At 49.6% G+C, this 20,407-nt stretch overlaps 2 protein-coding genes and 1 long non-coding RNA gene across 5 annotated transcripts; 1 reads left to right on the top strand and 2 right to left on the bottom strand.

Moving 5' to 3' along the window:
- Nucleotides 1-12: 12 nt before the first annotated feature.
- Nucleotides 13-3,291, bottom strand: WNT8A (Wnt family member 8A). Its single transcript, XM_042881722.1, has 6 exons — nucleotides 3,221-3,291; nucleotides 3,109-3,142; nucleotides 2,770-2,908; nucleotides 1,817-1,942; nucleotides 1,531-1,673; nucleotides 13-573 (listed from the first exon to the last, which is right to left on the bottom strand). Exons 1-6 carry the CDS (start codon nucleotides 3,289-3,291, stop codon nucleotides 13-15), a joined length of 1,074 nt encoding a protein of 357 aa, XP_042737656.1.
- Nucleotides 3,292-11,396: 8,105 nt separating this feature from the next.
- On the top strand, nucleotides 11,397-19,945 carry LOC122185718. 2 transcript variants are annotated; one of them, XR_006180957.1, is made up of 6 exons: nucleotides 11,397-11,711; nucleotides 12,582-12,739; nucleotides 13,094-13,341; nucleotides 14,446-14,513; nucleotides 16,254-18,640; nucleotides 18,785-19,945. It is a non-coding gene; the product is annotated as an uncharacterized LOC122185718 (long non-coding RNA). The 2 variants fall into 2 exon arrangements; XR_006180958.1 differs by having other exon boundaries at nucleotides 18,489-19,945.
- LOC122185717 (thymosin beta-12-like) lies at nucleotides 13,529-15,839 on the bottom strand. 2 transcript variants are annotated; one of them, XM_042881762.1, is made up of 3 exons: nucleotides 15,769-15,839; nucleotides 14,759-14,866; nucleotides 13,529-13,896 (listed from the first exon to the last, which is right to left on the bottom strand). In XM_042881762.1, the coding sequence occupies exons 2-3, from the start codon at nucleotides 14,856-14,858 to the stop codon at nucleotides 13,859-13,861; spliced, it is 138 nt and encodes a 45-aa protein (XP_042737696.1). In that variant the 5' UTR covers nucleotides 14,859-14,866; nucleotides 15,769-15,839; the 3' UTR covers nucleotides 13,529-13,858. The 2 variants fall into 2 exon arrangements, with proteins under 2 accessions (XP_042737696.1, XP_042737695.1); XM_042881761.1 differs by lacking the exon at nucleotides 15,769-15,839 and having other exon boundaries at nucleotides 14,759-14,976.
- Nucleotides 19,946-20,407: the final 462 nt, after the last annotated feature.

Here is a 20,407-nt window from a genome sequence, read left to right as displayed (position 1 = left end):
GCTGGCCTCCCCCTATCTCCTGTGGCCTCTGTTCCGCCGCTTGGTGTGGTTGGCAACAGCGGCATCGCGGCGGGAGCAGAAGTGCTTGGCCACCAGCTGCCGGCACTGCTCGCAGCGCACTGTGCAGCACCAGTGGAACTTGCAGTTGCAGCTGCTGACCACCTCTGTCCTCCTCTCCTCCACTTTGAGGCCGCACTCTGTGCAGAGCCGCCGGCAGCTCCTCCGCTCCCACTGCGAGAGGTTCCTGCCGGTCTGTAGGCACTCGCGGCCCTCGGTGCCGTGGTGGCCCAGGCTGGCGTTCTTTGTGCAGTAATCAGGGGAGTCCTCCAGGAAAACGAGCTCCGTGGAGTGGACGTGGTGGAAGGTCTCGGCAGTGGCCCCGCGGCTGTCAGCGCTGTTGCCGGCTCTCATCCGCCTCTTGTCCATCTCCAGCTTATGGGCTTGGTCGTATTTCATCTTCAGGTAGTTGCCGATCTCCCGAAAGTCGGCGAGCTGGAGCCAGCATGTCTGGATGCTGCAACTGCCTGACACCCCGTGGCACTTGCAGGCTCGCTTCATCGTGGCTTTCACAGCCTGCGAGGAAAAGGGGCAGAAGCTGGAAGCAGCAGGTCATCGCCTTTCAAATCTCAATGTATGGCACTTCTACTGCGGCGAGGAATGGGTCAAACGTGACTTGTGCCACAGGATTTCAGGTCCTCCCAAGACACAAACTGATGCTTTTATCTCAGCTCTAGGCAAACATCTGTCCTCATCACTAATTAAAAGATGGAGATAATGAGCAGGCACAAACTGTTGCCCCCAGCCCTTCTCTGGCCAGGGTAGAGGCAGGGTCATACCCTCCTGGCACGTCCCAGTCTGGGACTCATCTTGCTCATTGGCACATGAACCCATCACCTCCCACAGACCTCCTTCAGAACGTGTGAAATGCACTGGAGTAACAACAGAGAGCCTGTGTGCATCTCCTCCAGGCCGAGCACTTCACAGCTATTATCTACTCATCTCCCTCAGGTATTTATAAGGTCCCAATCACTGGTATCTATGTGAGATTACGCCTCGACACACCCTATGAGATAGGTATGCTAAGTGCTGCTGTCCTTGTTTTTACAGACAAGGTCTGGCCTGAGCCACTGTGCCTTCATGGGCTGGGTACCGAGCTCATCCTCACAGCCAGCTTCCCTGCTGAGCAGCTTGCAAAAACCCACTGCAGGAATGTGGGCTGGTACTTGTGTTATGGATGTGAGCATGAAACTGGTGCATTTCTGAATAAATGGCATTAGTAGTTAACTGTGCTGCACACAGCTGCTGGAGATGCAAATGGATCTTACTGCAGCTCCTGTTCAGGCTTAGGGTCAGATTCTGGCTATGTTTTTTTTCCCCCAACAAATATTACCAGGCCTAGATTGTCACAGGCTACTGGAGAAGGGGACCAGAACAGTTTACTAGGCTGTCTGATGTTGTTTCTGACATACATTATTATTATTATATTTGTATTACTACAATTAGTATTATGTTTTTGAATATTTGACTTACGAGTCTTCCAACTTCGTTGTTGTGCAGGTTGATCAGGGCACGGGTATCATGTCCTGTTTCCAAAGCATCCACAAAGAGCTTGGAAATCCTCTCCCCAAACTCCACGTTGTCGCTGCAGCCTCCCCAGACCCAGCCTCGGCCACCTGCAAGGCAAACAAGACGGTAAGAACAGAACTGCCCCACTGGGCTGAGTTCTGCCACAGGACTTGCAGTGCAGTGGGGCTGGGGTGATGGCAGCCCATCTCACTGCTGGTCGGTCACAGCAGGATGCATGTCAGCATCTTACCTACACGCCCGTTCCTGGAGTCATCACAGCCACAGCTCTCAAAGTCCCCCATGCTGCAGTTCCTGGTCAGGGTGTACATAACACCAGCGGAGCTGATGGCATGCACAAAGGATGTCTCTCTGGTAGCTGAGGGAGAAGGGAGAAAAGCTGTCACACAAACATATACACCAGTCCTTGTTTATTGGGAAGGAAGCTCTCTTGTGAAGCCATCGCCATTCTGAAGGAGCAAGAAGAGAATAACAAAAGAGTCTGTGCAAAAGGTAAGATGCTACAGAAATTAAATGCTCCTGCCTGGAGTAGCTTCAGGCTTCAGCATCAAGAGCCTCAGCAGCTTGGCACAATGTTCTGCAAGCATCCCTGTATGGGACAGAGGTTCTTAGCAACAGTGGGATAGTACAGTCAGCAGTCAGATCTGTACTAACAGCAGTCTGGATCCGTGCTCCTGTTTTAGTTTCTTTTTAGGCTTTCCTAACAGAGCCAGCGTGCCCCAGGCAGCCTGATTGAGTAGTTGACAGCCCTGTTTGTGGTAGGGGGTTGGAGCCCCATGATCTTTAAGGTCCCTACCAACCTCAGCCATTCCACGATTCTATTAAATAGAATTTCACTCTGGTGAAACAATGGCTGGCTGAAGTAGATAACAGTCAAATATACCCACAACTTTCCCTTGAAAGCAGTTTCCTAGAGCACGTCCTCGGTTTCTCCCTTCCCCGCTCTTCCCCATTGCCAGCTTGGTGCCCAGAGCAGTGCTTGCTGTGATGCTGCACAGACCATTGCTGCAGGCAGGGCTGAGCTCTGGCTTAGAGAGGATGCATACCCAGAATGAACCTGGGACCACAGGAGAAACACTGGCTGTGTTTCTTAGGAAGATGAATGCAGACAGAAAAAAGCAAACATAAGTTTTAGGGGTCAGAAAACCGTCCTCATCACCAGGTTGTTCATTTCAAGGCACTCACCACTGCGCAGGCGGTTGTGGGTGGAGAGCTGCAGGGCGCTCTCGGGGCAGTTCCAACGCTCCCATCCAAACTGAAACTTGCACTCCTCCATCCCACTCTGTGCGCCCGCCGCCACGCTGCTGGAGTACGTCAGGTACGCCTGCATGGAGAGCAGCGTCAGGGCCTTGTCTCTTAGCATTTATTTGTGACAACAGACATACACGGGCTGCAGGTCCTTTGCCTCAACAGGACTCGGAGCTGGTATGCTCTGGGAAATCTGGTTCCTTAGAAAAGCAGTATTTCCCATTTGCAAAACAAAATCGCTCCGCTTAAATTATTGATGGTGCCTGCGTTAATTACCTTAGGTCCTGTCATCAGAAAGTTATTCACCGACCTGAAACAAAGAAAGGAAAATGAGCCACGCCATTTAACACAGGCTCAAGAGCATCCCCCCACACACCCTGAAACCTACCACGCTGCTGCATTGAGAACAGCCCCAGAGATGCCCACGATGGAGAGGAGGAGGAAGCTGCTGCCCCTCATGGCTGTCAGTGTGGGACCCGGCTCCCTCCGCTGATCCCGCAGGTCCCTGGCAAGGCTGCCTCGCCGCGTCCCAATGTATCTCCAGATATTCGGGTCCAGGAAAGCTGCAGGAACCTGCAACCCTGATATTTATAAGGTGAAGTTCTGAATAGTCAAAACCCCCCATTCATTTGCTACCCAATGACTTAATGTGGTAAAAAAGCTCCCTCACCAATGGGTGACAAGGAAACGCCTAATGTTGCACTTCAAAAGGCAGAGCGGTGTCACTGGGAGCTGTGATGATGTGAGGAAAGCAAACTTCCCTAACAATGGGCCACTTTTAACTCCACTCCACACCAGCTCCATCCCTTTCTCCCTCCCCAAGTGCACTTGCCTGCTCCCTTTCACACCCCACTCGCAAGCAGAGGCCGGGCCCCGAGCTCTGCGATAACAAACCCAAGAATTTCTACAGCGCCTTGCCAGCCTGCTCCCTGCCATGAGAGCTCTGTATCCTACACAGATCCACCAGCGACACACCTCCCAGGTCTTCTTGACACGAAGAGGTTCATTTAATGGTGGTTTTTTCCCCCTCCTCGCCTCCTTATGATGAAAATTTCCGTATTTCCATCCTGATAATAGTGTGCACGTCGCGGCAGCGTTTGGAAATCTCTCCAATTCACGCGGCTGCAGCTTGGGAACGCTGTGTGAATCACTTATGTGGTTTGCTCCATGCTTCAAGGCTGTAATTAGGGGAACAGTTTTCCGGGGGTTGCGATTTCCCTGCAGCGAGGTCTGCCCTGGCTTCTGGCTGCTCCGTGCACGTGAGCGCTGCCTCGGCCCCTCCGCTTCAAGCCCGTGTGCTTGGAAGGGAAAATCCTTATCAGAGGAAAACCAAAAGGCCTCTTCATAGTCACGGTCATTAAGGGCTGCGGGAGCTGTAATGGAGCAGCAGCAAGACTTTGTTCATGGAAACTTCTCGGGTGGTTTTCCTGTGGCTGAGCAGCCCCAGGCAGGCTGGCTCACCCTGCGCAGGGCTGTCCTTGTCCCGCTGCTCTCATTTCCCCATCAGGGTGCTGACATTTGGGCTCCTGCTGTTGCTGCAAGGTGATGTGATGTGCTGAGGGGCTGCAAAGCGGAGGCTTGGGCTGTATCAGGGGCAGGAGCAGACTGTGCCTCAAATGTGCCCACTGATCTGCCCATGGTGTGTGTGTGAGCACGGTGAGAGCCCACATGGAGCTCCCGATCATGGGGAGTCCAGGAACACCCCCACCTCACTCCCCTTGCTGGGCAATAAGTGAGAGGAACATCCCCATCCAGCCCCTGCTGGAGGGAAACGGGAGTCAGCACCGCAAAGCCACCAACAACCGTTGGCAGTCAGAGGATTAAAAATGCAGATTGGTTCAAAATGCAAAATGCCTTCCAAGTGAGCACCATGCTGGTGCGCTGCTGCCAGCACGGCAAAACCCTCTGTGAGTCAGCACTGTAATCATTACCATCCCGAGCAGATCCTACTTGTTAGAGCTGTCAAAGGACAATTACTGGGAATGAAGTGTTTCCCATGTATCAGCGAGGTTCGTTGATTGAAGCCTGTGCATATGACTTGGAAATCTGCTGTGCATTTTCTAGATGCACACATGTCATTTCGGGCTTTGCGTCTGTCTGTCCCTGGGGGCATATTGGCGGTTTTTTGGTTGGTTGGTTTTTTTTTGGGTATTTTGTCTGGGAGAGCCTGCACAGCTGAACAATTTTGGCATGTCTGTTATGTCAGCTCACACATGATCCTCCAATCTAATGCCAGAAAAATAACAGCTTCTCTGGGCGTGAAGCGTGGCTGCAAGCACTCATTGCAGTTGGCAGCATTGCACAGTTATTTGCCTGGGCTGTTAAAATACATCTTTCCCTATTAAAGCCACGGGATCTTAAAAGTCACTTGTAATGTTGTCACTTTTGCTAGCTGTCAGCAAATGGAGAGCTGTGCACAGATGAGCCTTCCTGCTCTGGGGATTTGTTGGCCTGTTCAGACCCATGGGCTGGGATGCTGGTTTTGCTGGAGGACTTTCCCCACCACCCAGACATTATGGTTAAGCAGACTTTGCTCCTACTGTGTTGATAAATTTTGCACTTATAAAGTGCTTTGCTCAGTGCTCTTGCAGGAAGAGAGATTAAATGTAGCAGTCTCTGCTTTTTGATTGGGTAAACTGAGGTACAGAGGCTGATGTGCATAAAATGTCAAAGTAAATGGCAGAGCTGCATTGGCTGTAGTTATTCCAAAGCTGATTTCAGTGTTCTGCTCCCCAGGTTGTGGGGTAGTGCTGGCTCATCCATCACCATGGGAAAAGCCTGTGCTCACCGAGCCATACAGCTCAGCTGCAGAATGCTGGAGGAGTTTTCCTTTGGCATTCCCATTCCTTAGAAACTAGTAGGGAAAGAAAAATCTGAAAGCAAAATTTCTCCTTTGTTTACCTGGTAGTGCAGAAAACGAATGGCCAGCGGTCCTCGAAGCCCCAAGCCGTGGGGTTGGTGGGACAAGCAGAGGCTCGGTACTGCTGCAAACAGCTGAGCAGGGAATGCTGGTTGGGAATCGGTGCCCTGGATGTTGGCCAGAGCCCCTTGGCTTTACTGACCAACTAGTGATGCTTTGTTTCTTATTTTCTTGCTACGTGACCCAACAGGCAGTGCTTTTTGTGAGATGATGGGAGTCCTGAAATATTTTGCCCCACGAGACTTTAATTGTGTTTTTGCAACCCTGTGTACTCATGAAATCCTACTCACATCAGAATATGGCATTTAAAGGAAGGCAGACACGAGGCAAATCAGATCATACAAATGCTGCATGTAGAAGCCCATGCAAAGAGAGATGGATGGGCCGTGTGGGGGTCACGAGTGCAGGGAGCAGCAAGGGGAGCGAGCACTGCTGGCATGGAGAACAACAGATAAAGCACAGACAGCTCACTAAATTGCCCTAGGCAGGTGATACATTCAGACCCCTCGCGTCAAATCCTGCATTGCTGGCTCCATTACAATAAAATCCACCTGGGTAATTAGAGAGACACCCCCTTGTCAGCAGCGCCGGAAGCTGCTGCATTTTATTGTGCTCTCCCCAGGAAGCCACCCAAGCCCCCAAGGTGATGCCATACCCTTGGATTGCACAGTCTCTCTGCCACGGGAGTGTTTTGTTTTGCTCCAGAATGATCCATCATGAGCACTAAATAAGTGCCCTGAATGCTCAGCTCTTGTTTTTCAGTCTTCCCGACACCAGGTTTCCCATAGTGGGCAAAATAGGTTCGTGTCTGCTTTGTCTGCTGCAGTTCCCAGCTGCAGGAGCAGCCTGCAGGACCCAAGCCCTCGTCCTGCCGGTGCTGGGGGGAATTTTGCCTGAATAACGAACATGTTTTGGTTAAGGAATGTTAATTGAAGATTGGGTGAAACTGAAATTAGATTCTGTGCCACACCTACCCTGCAGGCTCAGTCCTCTTGATCCCTATGTTGGTACATAATTAGAAGTGGGCTCATGTTCACTGAACGAAGGCTTAAAAGCCCAGCAGTGCAGTTGGAGGGTACACTTTGTTGTGACCAAATGAGAAGCTCCTGTCTCCTGCCTCCATGCAGCAGCTCGTCTCTCTCAGTTGTAACAATGCAACCAGTTTTTTTGTTTCTAATCCTGATTCCCAACATAGCCTCATGCACTGTGTGGTGGGGCAAGCAGTGAACTTCATCAGGGAAGCCCAGAATGAGCAACTCCAATGTAAGAGGCTCTGCTATTGAAGGAGATGCCTCCTGGAATATACTACAGGACCATCAGATCTTTAAAGGACCACAGGAGGTGTGAGGTTGCACAGTTTGGGCTTCAAAATGGAGACTTCAGCTCAGGAGCAAGCTGGGATGTTGCTTCTGGCAAGAGCAAGGCTATTTCACTTGCAAGCAGATAAAGGGCATTTCTTCCCCGTCCTTCTCACCAGTTTTGCATCACATGTTTTAAATCTGTCCTTCCCCGCTACCTTCTCTCCCCATTGATTTCTCCACTCTGTTTCCATGACCTCACCCATTTCTAGATCCCCAAGGCAGCTGTTCCCCACTCAGCATGGGGGCTATAGGCAGACTGCAGTCTGGTAAGAGCCCTGCTGTGCCACCCTGTGTGTGTGCACAGAAATCCCATTCTTGTGGCCTCAGATCTCCCTATAGCAGACCAAAGCTGCTCCTCACTCAGCATCTCCCCCTGGGAAGGGCTGTTGAGGTCTGTCTGCCCATCCTCCCAAGAGCTGGATGGGTAAATCCCCATGGCTACTCTGTGCTTCTTTCTCTGCAGCATCCTAAGAGGAGATAAAGATACTTTTGGGCAACTAGCTTAGTCCTTCTGCTTGAGCTGCTATGAAGAGCAGAGCAGGATAAGACACACGTTTCCAGCCTTTAGTTTGCCATGCCTCAGTGCTGTGACCTGATGGGCCTCACCTCATCTGCTCCTCCAGGTGTGTCCTTCAAAGCCCACGGGGCTGTTTACACATCAGCACGATAAAGCAGTGCCAGAAGTTTTGTTTTCCTCTCCCTCGTTAGAGGAAGTGTCATGCAAAGCAGTGTTAGTGCAGCACATAGGTTACTCCATGGGTATGTGGGTATCTCCCATTCCGCAAATGCAGCACCTCAGCAGATAAACTCCTGTCCAGGAAGAGATCAGGCCCCTGATATGAAGGAAAATTATCGCCTCCTTCTTCATCATTCCCATTCAAACTTGAGCTAAATTAACTGATGAATAACGCTGCTTGTGTGGTGCTCCACAGCTCTCCACATCACCAGTCTCTACATGTCCCTTAGTGGCTGTGGCTCTGCCTCCCCTCCTGCCCTGACCCACTTTGTGTCCTGGGGAAACCCTGAGCCCACATACCCATGCTGTGGAGCTGGAGGTGCGCGGCTGTGCAGGGCAGCAGGTGGTGGCTCTGGCAGCAAATGGGGGCAGATTTCAGTATCATGGAAGTGATGATTTGAGCCGTGAATATTTTCATGGGCAGAGGAGCACACAAAACTGCAATGTCTTTCCGGGGAAATTGGGGTGGAAAGAAACATTAAGAGTTCTGAGTCTTGCTGGGAACAGCCCAGCGAGAAGAGAGCTTTGTTTCTGGTCCTGCATTCCCAGAAGCACTGACAGCATGTTCATTAGAGGCTTCAATCAGCCTGCAGGTGCCGTGTGTTTATTACTAGATGAGGTGGGAAGAGATGTTCCCAGTGTCACCTGAGGCAACGACTCTGGGCAGGCTCTCTGGCCTTACAAAAGCAGCCTTAAGCCTTTACAGGTTCGAAGCTGCACAAAGGCTCCTCATCATCCCCTCAGACACCGTTAGGGCCCTCTGCGGGCTGAGGTGTCCCAGGACCGCCCTCCGAGCGCACGGAGCGCCGGGCCCGGATCCGTCCGGGCGGTGCCGGGGCTCCCCCTGGGGGCGGCCCGCTGTGTGCAGCCTGCAGGGCGGGCGGCACCGGGCGCTGAACTCGGAGCTCAGCGAGCGGCCTTTCCCACAGGTCGGCCCCGGGGCACGCTCTGCAGCAGAGACCGAAGTCGTAGACGGGTGTTGCCGCTCTGTGTGCTCACCCCGTGTTACAAACAGCTGCCCTGCTGTCCCAGCGTGGCTCTGGGGTTCAGATTTTTCGGCTCATTCTGCACACCGAGGGCTATTTTAGGTTAAGCTCTTCTGTTTCCTTCCTGCTTGTGCACCACTGACATAAAATGGCGACTGCGGCTTTCCCTGCACTGGACCCTACCATCTCCCCCTGGACTGATGCCGCCAAAGCTTTCCTGGGCACATGTGCACACATGGAAGAATTGCAGCTGCTACCAAAGCTGCTCCACGCCTCCATCCCACAGTGCCTGTCCTCACCATGCACCTCTGCCTGCTGAGGGCTGTGCAGGTGGGAGGTGAGGGCTCGGGTTGCCAGGCTGGTGCTGCGATAGTAGGCTGCACAGGGCACAGGGAAAGCAGGAGGAGCGCAGTGCAGGCTGTGCTGTGGCAGAGCTGAGGCAGCAGTCGGAGCTGTGGTGGATCCTTCTCCCTGCACTCGACTCCCCAGAGCAATGCTGCTGCTCCAGGGCACCCAGGGGGGGTTCATGTGTACTTGTTTTCTTATTGCTAAACCAAATACATGATACGGGGCCCATCTTGTGTTTCTTTAACTCTTGGAGGTGACCTCTCCAGTGCTAGCAAGGCAGGGGTGTTGGCCACACAACCTTTGCTGGCTCCCAGTCAGGGACACAGCAACAGAAAAACCCAATTCTTTCCACTGAGGAGAATTGTTTCCAGCACCATGAGAAAACAAAGCAGACCAAGAGGGATTATTTTCCCCAAACAAAATGCTGTTTGAAAACACCCACTTGAAGTCACACATCCCTCACTCCCGCCCTGCTTGCTGCAACTTTGCCAAATGCAAATATTTTCACAGCATCAGCCTCTGAATTGGTGCAGTTGGCTTCAGATGCCTGAGATGGTTGGTTTGCTCTGAAATCCTCTTTCATTCTGTTTGGTGCCTGCTGCTGGACCCCATCCACACACACTTCTCCATCAACTGAATGAATTGTGGAGGGCCTTGCAGAAAACATGCAGCATCAGAACATTTGCAGTTTATCATAGGAGCTTTCAAGAGTTGTTGTCAGCACGATATGCAAGATGTGCACAAACCATCCCCAGCAACTGCTCCTTCCTGAATGGTCTGTCCTGAAATGACAGAGGTGTGTGGAGATGCCTGGCCTGGCGCAGAGCTGCAGTGGGAGGCAAAGCTCAGCCCGCTGCCAGCTTGAGAGGCATGGCGTTGGATCAGGATAACACAGCTGCACAAGAACGCCTGCTCCTCCATACTCAGTGCTGGGTGCAGGACGTGCAGCACACTGTGGGACTGTGGCTGCCTGTGCCTGGCTGAGGGGAAGGCAGCAGCTCTGCTCCCTCCCTGCTGCAGAGGAGGTCCAGGTTGGCACTGCTAGGTCAGTGCTTTTTAGGGGCCATTGTTTTCATCCCATGGTTTTGGGAAGACAATGAGTGAGCTGGACAGGGGCAGGAGAGCTGCCTGTGCTGCTTCTGACTTGGGTTTTGGCCACACTGGGCACCTCCTCAGCTGTGCTTTCAGCTCCCTTCCATCTTTCTTCCCATGCAGCTGCAGTTCAGATCCTGCTGACACTGTGTCACTGGGCTCACTCCCTTACACATTCCCTGCTTTCCTCTCCCCTCTTCCTCAAGTAGCAGGAGAGGTCTCTGTCAGGTCACGAGCCCATAGATTTAGCAGAAGCACAACGGAATATTTTCCCAAAGCTCCAGCTCCTCGAGCCTGGTGCGAGCATTATGCTGTCAGACACCTCAGCCACCACGTTAAAAAATAATTTTTGGGGAAAAAAAAGTGTATTTTGGAACTGGAGTCATCAGGATTCCCCTATGGTTTGTAGGTGAGCTTAAACTGGAACTCAACAAGTTCAGGGTTTGTCCTCCCTGCCTTTCCCTGTTATCAAACACCTGCCTAACGAGCCTTGTTTGATCAAGTATCTTCTGTATAATAACAAGAGGAATGCAGATCTCCTCTGCTCAGCCAGGGCTCACTGTGGCTGTGCAAATCAACTAGCAGTGACTCACAAGGGGACAAGGCTGGCTCTATGGCAATGCCAAGAATGCTGGTGTTTGTCTGTATATGATTCTTTTTTTTTCTGTGATGGGATTAGCACCAAAGCTGTTTTTTCCTTTGGAAGATCCCTAAGGTACTGTCTCATTATGTAAAGCATCCAAACAGCAAAGGCCTGTTGCTCTTCAGCTAATTAGCCCCAACCCCACCTGGAGGTGGGCAAGATTTGTGGAAGAGGTGGCTCAGGTCAGCCCTGCCTGCAGAAAGCTGGAGAAGGTCTGGGTACTAAGAGTGGATGCTATCAGTGAGCCTAGCTATAGATGGGGGTTCAGAGCAGTTTAAGATGTTTCCTAGGGGCACCTGAGGTGCTCAGTGTGGTTGGCAGGAAACACTTCCCCAGCAGAGTGGCTGGAATGATCAGCATTCACTCTGCCTTGGTCTTGGCTGCAGGTAATCAGCAACTTCCTGGTCTGCGCCCTCAGCCTGCCCTGCAGATAAAGGCTGTAATACTGTTTGACTGTGATAACAGAGAGCCAGACCTGGCCCTCCTCTTTTTGAATCTTAGTCTCCTGGTGCAGTGACTTCACACTGCAACAGGGGAGGACACTTCTCAACTTGGGGTCCTGTGACTGCGTGCCTTCAACTTCAAGTCTCTCTGAGCTGCTGATGGTGGAAGAAGCAGCCTCCAAATATGCCAGCCTGCAGTATCTGCGCTGGGTGAGCTGTGGCCTCGATCCTTGCAGAGCCTTTTGTGGTGTGCAGCTGCTATGAGCTCTGCTGTAACTTGGAAAGCTTTGCAGCCCAGGGCTGGGGAACTGGGCTGATGCTGTCCTTGGCTCCAAAGCCTTCCTGGATGGGTAAGTCACACAAATAAAAGTGCTAAGACTTTGAGTGTAGTGTACAGGGCGCTAAGGACAAGTAGCTCAGCTGGGAGGAGGTCTCATGGGAGCAGTGTGAGCCTGGGGCAGCAACAGCTGGGACAAACCTGGTGCCTCTGGTGCTGTGGGCTGCTTTGGCCTTTTGCCTCTGTCCTCAGAGCAGCACTGCTAATCCTTGGCTTCTGGGCAAGCAAAGAGAAGAATATCTCTATTGTTTTCTTGCTTTGGCCAGACCTCGTTTCCCTTCCTGCTGCCTGAGAGCACAGCACAGACTTTGGGATCTGGGGGGTGTGGGTGCTTCCCATCGGCTCCACTGCACGCAGAGTTTTGGGTGATTTATCACGTATTGTGCTGAGCAAGTTGGCAGATGCTCCGAGCTGGCAGGGAACAAGGGAGATTGTCATGTGGAGCAGAATGCTGTCTTCTGGCACAAGAAAATGAAGCAAGTTTAGTCTTCAGGCTCACATGCTGAGTGTGGTTGTGGTGCGTGCTGGTTGCCAAAACTGTTGCGCAGAAAAGCAGTGGTTAATCTGTCTGAATGCTCTTAGCAGTGCGGGCTGCCAGCAGGGGCTGTTCTCTCCGTACCAGTTCTAAATGCTGTCTCCACCACCAGGCTGCCATCACAACAGATATTTGGCCAAGGCCAAGCTCCCAGCCCCTGGGTGGAAGCATACCACCCTCCCCCTTGCGTAACACGGAGGTGAATGAAGCTCTGAAGTTACCAGCCCTGCACATAATGCGTTCCCCTTGGTCTCTTGGTCACCATTTACCTTTTGTTGCTAGGGAATGTTGCCCATTTTGTGGCTATGCTCTTTTAATTTATTTACAAATCTTGTGATTCACTTTTAGTGTCAGCTGTCAAACAACTCCTGGGTAGTGAGAGCCTTCCATGTCAACCATCCTTTCCTGTTCCCTGGAGCCTATAGGCCAGCTGCACTTCCCTCAGCCATACGCGCAGTGTCCCTGCGGAGTGGATACGCACTCAGTTATCCCCTTTCCTTGTGCAGGTAAGACCAGGCTGCAGCCCTGGTGGCAGCAGTGTATCTGCCCAAATTAATCATGTGTCCCCCTGATATCACTGCAACTAATTCCAGAGCTAACACGATAACACATAACTGCAGCTAATTCCAGAGCTAACACGATAGCACATAACTGAGAACAGAGTGAGACCAGAGCAGACTTCTGTTGAGCTCTACCCAGCCCAGAGGGGGTGTTTCTGCAGCATTAGTATTGAAGACTCAAGGATACCTTGTCTGCTCTGAGGGTTTGTTGCATGCCTGTTTGCTGCCAAAGGTGTCTCACATCCCAGAAAATCAATGCAGTAATAATTTTACAATGAATTTCTTTTCTTTATTGCCCAGAGACCTTCCAGCATTCCCATGTTGCTTGGTATCAGGTGGGCAAAGGGCTGTACCAAGGCTGATTGGATCTTGATAGGCTAACAAGGGCAGAACACCAGTGAGAGAGCTGCAGCCATTCCCACCTGAGCTCCTGATAGGAGTCCTTCCTCAACCCAGCCATCAGCTTGTCTTGGAGACCTCCAACCTGCTGTTTGATAGGACTGAAACAAGCTAATGCCTTCCCATCTTATTCACACCCTTGTCCAAAGGTAAGACCTGTTAGAATGTAAGGTTTGCTCCCTGGAGCTCCCCTGAAATGCCCTCTTGCATTTGGTGTGGTCAGATGAAGGCAGATGCCATCAGCACATCCCCTGTGCAGGCGGAGCAGAGCTGCTGCCCACAGTCACAGCTACCTTTGTTGTTGGATTTACACAGCAACTCCTACTTGTAAAGTCTCAAACACAGCTGGATGGAAGAAACTTCTTCATTGTGAGGTTTAGGAAAACATTTTTATGCAGTTGGTTGTTTTTTTTTGTTTTTTTGTTTTTTTTCAAGTGATGGGTGTGGTACAGAACTTTGAATTCCCATTTTAAGAATACAGAGCAACACATACAAAACAAACTTCTTCCTGGGAACATGAAAGGAGTGTTTGCTAAATGAAATAAATGAAATGGATAATGAGCACTGAGGGGAAAGTGGAAGGGAGGGGAAACAAAACAGAACAAAACCCAGCGCAGAAGCCCAAACCCCACCGAAGAAGCAGCAGTCACATCATCTCTCTGACGCTCAGGGTGCGTTCTCACTTTGCTTTTCTTGTTCGATAGCTGCCAGAAAAATGCAGAGAACAAAACCATTGTCAATCAGCACTGCAAGGGTTGGGGGCAAAACAGGTCTCTGTGCTGAGTGGTGGCAAATCCCCACTGGATTTGACCGCCCCAAAATTCTGATGTATTCCTTTGTCTGCCTTGCTACTGAGGTCCACTTTGTGATGTTGCATCTTCCTCTTGTAGGACAGACAGAACATCAGCAGGGACAACAAACCAGGGCAGAATGGGTTTCCTGTTGGGGGAGCAGTGTGTCCCCATGGCTGCCAGCACTGACAGACCCCAAGTAGAAACCATCTGATAAAATATTAATTTAATGGCGCCCTTTGTGGCTAGTGGTGCTCTTCTGAGAGAGCCTGCTCCCAAAGCCTGGTCCAAGAGCAGGGAAGTGCCATTTTCACACCAAAGCTGAATGGGAAATGCAGACAGCATCTGATACAGCACAGGCATTGGGGAAGGCAAAAGCCTGGAACTGCAACCCTGTGCTCAGGGAGGTTTCCTGTTTGAGACAGGCGGTGATGGGCTTCTGCTGCTGCTTTATTCCCACAGCTCTGATGTGCCAAACCAGGGCCAGGCCCCTCCTGGGACACTGCCTTCCCTTCTGAGCATCTGTGCAGGTATGTCCCATTATCCCATTATCTTTGCTTTTAGCAGGGTATGTTACCATCAGATTACTTCCACACAAAAAGCACAATTGGGTTTAGCTGCTCCTACCTTTGGAAAGTCAACATTTAGCACAACTCTTAGTATTGTCCCCCTTTAAATCAGGGATGAGTTTGATCGCTATTCATTCTGCACGTTAGCTGCAATACGGGCTGATGTTTCTGCTGCTCTCGGTTCAAAGAGCCTCACAAGCACTTACTTTCTTTGGTGGGCAATGGATTTTTCTCTCTTGTTTCTGTCTTCTTCAGCTTGGTCTTATCAAACGTTTCAATTTCTGCGAAATCTGGTTTGTCAGACATGGTGGGTCCTGACAAAGAAAGGGAAAGCACACCCGGCTCTGTTAGCTCGTGCTGTGCCATCTGCAAGGCAAAGCCTGCTGCAAAAGTGAAGAAATGCGGTAAAAATGTTCATTCAAAACCAAACACAGATCTCACGCCTCAATCTGGGGTCGCTCCCCAAAGCTTGGTGCTCTCAGAGCAGAAGAGGAAAGACATGAGTAGAATTTAATATAGATTTCTCAGCATCAGTTTCTAAAAGTCACATTTGGAACACGGAAACAAAACTAAATACAGACAATGCATTCAGAGAATAACCCACAGCACCTCCTGACCTGAACTGCTGCTTTGAGGAATGCTGATACCCAGAAATTCTGCAGTAAGCCACGAATCCGACATGCACAAATAGTTTCAATAATGGTTTTGTTTTCATTAATAGGCTTTTTCTATAATTCTCAGTACACTGCCCTAAGTCGGTCCCGCAGCAGGGGGGATTAGCTGCTGTGTGCATTTGTGCCCGACAATAGGAGGGCTGCTTCGCAGGGTCCTTTGTTTGCTCTCGCACTCAATATTTGAGTCGGTGCGTTCGATTGGACCCCACATAGCAGATAGTCACAAAGCACACCAGCATTAAATGCTGCACTGGCAAACCATCCCTCATCCAGTTCCCATTTTTAATAGGAATTCAAGCTAAAATCCATCCCATGCATTGTTCTGCTGAGCTCAGCACAGGTTCTAGCAAGGATGATCGGCCTGCGGGTGCTGGCAGGCGGATACCTTTTCCTTCCTTAAGACAACCTGATTCTATTCCTATCTGCTCTGAGACAACAGAAGTAAATATTCATAGGGAAAAAAACAAAAAAAAAAAAACCCAAAAAAACAACAAACCATCAAAAAAAGCCAAAGCAAAGCTACTGAAAGCACATGGCATTACCGTCTGGCTGCTTTCTCCTCAGCTGCTCGGTGACCGTCTGAGGCAGCGCGTGTTTAAAAAGGTCACGTTAATCCCTCCTCTCCTCCCACCCCCGGTCCCATCGCCATTAATATTGATTAGTTCTGTGCTGGGATTGCTCAGCATTTAGGGAAAGGACAGATTGCCTCTGCAGAAAATGCACGAGAGGGGGAAATGGAGAAACCAACACAGAAAACAGCCAAAATACATCTTGATTTTTTTCTCTCTTCCTTTTCCAAGATGATGGTGTTTGAGTTTCCTGCCCTTCTCCTGTAATGCCGAGGTTTGGAGTTCACCTAAGGGCTGGTGCTAGGTTGTGGGTGATGAGTTCAGGGGGATACCCTACCCCTGGAGATGGCTCTGTGCACAGTGATGGTGGCACGGCTGCCACCCGAGGCTCATCCATCAGCTAGTGGCCAGGCATGTGTCCTGGAAGGAGGAACAAAGAATCTCTCCTTTGTTCTCAGGTTTGGCAGCTACAAATCCTCATGGAGGTGCCTCCCACTGCAAGGCAGTCCCTGGGAAGCAGCCACCTTCCTGCTGGGCTTTGTGAGAAGCTGTGTTTGCACGTCCTGCTGACAGAAGGAAATCATGCTCTGGGTGCTGAGTGATGTGATTTTAAAAACCCTTTGTAATGGCTTGGAGCCCTTGGCTGTGTTTTGCTGGGACACTTTGTGGGAAACTGAACAAGGTGGCCATCCTTAGCCATGTACCCGGACTGCCTTTCCCAGGTGTCCAACCTGGGATAGCATGAATAGTTTGCTGGAGTTCCAGCAAACTAAGGGAGCTGAGATGAGCTCCAAGAGCCGCTGGGCAGCTGTGAGATCTTTGGGCAGACAAATGTAGTTGATGGAGAGATCCTGGAAGGTGATGTGGGACTTTTCCGAAGGCTTAAGTAGAGCGCTTTGGGATCTGATCTGTGTGCACTGTGAACACGACTGAAGGACCTCCTCCTCCAACGTGTACTTAAAATAAGGAACGAGGTGAAGGAGAGCAGAGCACCTTCACGTGAGAACATCTGCACAGCACGGCTCAGCTTGAACTCCACAGGGATGGTCTGGGTCCCGCTGAGCTCAGCACCATGCAAACCTGTCTGTGCTGTGGCTGCTCCCAAAGGGCTGCGGGCAGCAATGTGGCCGTGCTCATTATGATCAAAGTTCTGCTAAGTGGTGCAGCCTGGCTCAGTCGTCTCTGTGTCTGCACTGTCCACAGTTTGGGGATGCAGTGCTCATCTCTGGCTCAAGAGGTGTTGGCGAGATGCCGAGCTGCACGGTGATGAGGTGGGAAGCTGCAGGAAGAAGGGGCTTCTTTCTCTTGGGTGCAACACTGAGAATCAGATTGCATCTATTTGTATGTGGGACCAAGAGGGACAAAGCATCCGAACGCGTCGGGGAACAGACGTTGTGCAGATTGGAGTCTGTAGCTGAGCCAATAAGCTGACACAACTGTCTCGAAATAACACACCCACTCAAATTGAACAGTGATTTCATTTGCAAAACGTTGTGGTATTTTTGGTGGTAAAGGTAGGAGATTGATTTTTTTGAGGCCGAAATTGCTGGGCTGGGTTCTGCGAGCACCCCAATTCCTTTTGGAATCAAACACCTTCCAGCAAGGTGGCAGGACAGCGTGTGCTGTAAGCTACACTTAGAGGGTTCTGTCCTTAGGGGAACAGAAAGGAGACTACAGCTTCACTGGAAGGATTTTCTCAGTTCCCTTTGTGCTGTTTGCTCTATCTTGCTGCCAAAAAAAATAACCGTGTTTGGGAACGCAGACAGGTTCCCAGGCTAAGAGACAATGAATCCTGGGGGTGTAGGGAAGGCAGTGATGTCTCTTTGGCAGAATGTCTCTTCTAATCCTGCATTGCTGGTGTGTAAACAATTGGTTCTTGTCCTCCAGTGTGTTTGATTGTTACCTAAGGTGTTCAGTTTTCCTCCTGTAGAATGTTGGGTCTTAAGGGTGGCTGCAGATGGGAGGAGAAGACAGGCTAGATGTGGACAGTCCTTCTGCTCTGGCTATATTTTCCAACCCCATGTTTTCCAAATAGCTCTGGAGTTAGTCTATGCTAGGAGTCTTATTGCAGCAGGAAAAAAACGGAGAGAAAACATAAGCTAGCAGGAGTGGAAATTTCCTCTCTCCCTCTCTTTTTGACTTCCAAAATTTACTATGGGGGTGAATTTTTAAAGGTTTGGCCAGATGGAGATTTGTGCAACATAGCTTTCTGAAAAGCTGACCCAAAACTGTGTCTTCCAGCACTACATAATTGGCTTTGGTATTGCCTTCTCTAGCAAAATGTGGTGACATATGTGTGCGTTATTAAAGGGAAAAGATTAATACAAAATGTCCATGCATGCGATTCTCTCCCAGAGAAAGGGTGGGGAAAGAAGCATGTGACACATTAGTCACAACAGTATGCTATAGGGCAAATGGTGATGAATACTGCTCTAGAAATGCTAGGTCAGCATGATTTACACTATTTACTTCTTTTTTTAAATATATATCTATTTGTGTCTCTAGACATTAAGAACAGTAGCATCTCTCATATGCAGAGAGAAAGAGCAGGGCAGAGAAAGAAGTCATGGGTGAGCACTGGAAGTGTGCTCAGAGCACCTCTCTCAGTGCAGCTGACTGCTCTGGAATTCAGCAGCCTCTTGAATCCAACAATCCATTGTTGACCTCTTCACTCTTTTTACTTTAAACAAAAGGAGCACTGTTCTGATTGAACTGTGGCACTTCATCTGCAGCTGGACTACCAAACTGATAAGCCAGGCAATCAGAGAGAAGGTAATAAAATCCAGAGATCTACAAGTTCAGCATTTAGATTTTCATTTTTGTCCAGAGGAAAAACAGACAGCAGGTGAGTCTGCCATTTCCATCAGTGTTACGCTGTGTGCTGGGGCAGATATGATGGCATAATGCCCCGACTTCAGGGACACACGGCTGTGGCTGAGGCTGAGGGATGCCTACCACCAGTGCTGCAAAATCCTTTCACTTCCAATAGATTGGGACCTCGGAGCTGAAGTATGCATTATGTTTTGTGGAAAAGAAGATCAACTCTCACGTTTTTAAGGTGCCTAAGGAAGGAAAGCTACCGAAGCAGAGCAGCAGACAGCCTGCTATCTCCTCTAGCTCATCTCTGCAAGGAATTACCAGAACAAAAAGTTGTATTTCTACGTGAAGGGATTCATACATCATCTTTTCCAAAAATCATTCTCCAGTTTTATGAGCTGGTTTGTAAGCCATACACAGAGAGAGTACAATTTGTGTTCAAGGCCAACAATTACCTAAGAAAGTTGTAATCAATAAGTTCCACATTTGTTATCAGTTGCATGCTCAAATGAGTGCTGCAGCATGCTACATAGACACTCTTTTTCTTCTCTAAGATGTAAAGGAGAAATATTAGGCTACTTTCCTTCTGCAGTGTCCAAAGCAAATAACCATTTTTTTCAGGATTTGACCACATTAAAGTGTTGCCAGTGGCTACTTTAAGGCTTGCTCCTTGCAAGTATATACCAAAAAAAGTAAAAAAACCAACAGAAAACATCTGCAGTCTTATTAAGGATAAGTCTTCATAGCAGGGTTAATTTGGGCTCTGTACACTCAGTTTGTCACCTCTGCAGTTATTATACTTTGAATGTGAGTGACCACACCATGAAAAAACACGGGAGCAGCAGAGACTGATTGTGTTGGCAGTGGGCAGATTGTGCTAACCTGAACTGCAGCTCTTCTGCAGCTCAAAGGAAGAGCAGCACAGCTCAAGGGCAGATCCTCAAAGGTTTAAAGTACAGGAATTTAAAGGGGATGGGGACATTCAAGCTTTAATTCAAGTTAACTTTTGAGTGGAAGCTCGCGTTAGGGCATGAGTGTGTCAGCCTGCTGCCCAAACCAGTGAATAAAGACAAAAGCAAATTGGAACTGAGAAATGAAAATGTGCAGTAGTGTAATTTTCTCTTCTCTGATGCTTACACTGAATGATATTTCCCTTCGGATGAATACAAGCTTGCATAAAATTCAAATAACTCAGCTGTCTACAGATGGGGGTGGGAAGTGGAACGGAAGGAAATGGAACTGAGAAGACTGAATTAACCTTTCAATGTCTTGAATTTCAAGAAGGAAAGAATTCTCTCCTGTTAAGTCTGCAACCATGCAATTAAAATGTGAACAAGCCTCAATAGCCACATTTGCTCTATATTCCTAGATCTCTGCTTTAAAGACAGATTTTCCAAACACAAGGAAAAAAAAAATCCTTATGCTGTAATCAAAAACTCTGGTAGAAAACCAAGTAGAAATGTCTGACATTGATGTAGAGCATGTGCCTTTGATACTGAACTCAGTTTAAAGCAAAAATCCTTATACACACATCTTGTAATGGCAGACAGCCTTCAAAAAGATGAATGCATTTCTCTGTGGCGGAGTTTCCGTTTCCAGAAAACAGATTCTTTCACTTATTTACCTGAGCTTTGTGAAATTTCCTTTGTTAACACAAGGTAAAGCTTTCAAAAATGGATCCTTCAGTGCCCTTTTGGGAGCCACGAGTCAAAAGGACTGTGTATGTGCTGCTTGGAGAGAGAGCTTCAGTGGAGCTGTGGGGCTCCAGCTTACCAGAGCCTTGTGCTGGTGCTGT

This window comes from Lagopus leucura, unplaced genomic scaffold (genome assembly GCF_019238085.1).
Source record: "Lagopus leucura isolate 7727_CA_CO unplaced genomic scaffold, USGS_WTPT01 Super-Scaffold_100030, whole genome shotgun sequence".
Lineage (NCBI taxonomy): Eukaryota > Metazoa > Chordata > Aves > Galliformes > Phasianidae > Lagopus > Lagopus leucura.
Note: the sequence above shows the minus strand (reverse complement) of the source record. Positions and strands in the feature narration are given on the sequence as shown.

Bases quoted from the DNA above. Each gene is read 5' to 3' on its own strand.
- WNT8A (XM_042881722.1), bottom strand. From the start codon at position 3,291: ATGAGGGGCAGCAGCTTCCTCCTCCTCTCCATCGTGGGCATCTCTGGG. The intron at 3,143-3,220 runs GTAGGTTTCAGG...TCTTTGTTTCAG, and splicing joins GTTCTCAATGCAGCAGCGTG to GTCGGTGAATAACTTTCTGA. The intron at 1,674-1,816 runs GTAAGATGCTGA...TTTGCCTTGCAG, and splicing joins CTCCAGGAACGGGCGTGTAG to GTGGCCGAGGCTGGGTCTGG.
- LOC122185717 (XM_042881761.1), bottom strand. From the start codon at position 14,918: ATGGCACAGCACGAGCTAACAGAGCCGGGTGTGCTTTCCCTTTCTTTG. The intron at 13,897-14,758 runs GTAAGTGCTTGT...TTTTTCTGGCAG, and splicing joins TCCATTGCCCACCAAAGAAA to CTATCGAACAAGAAAAGCAA.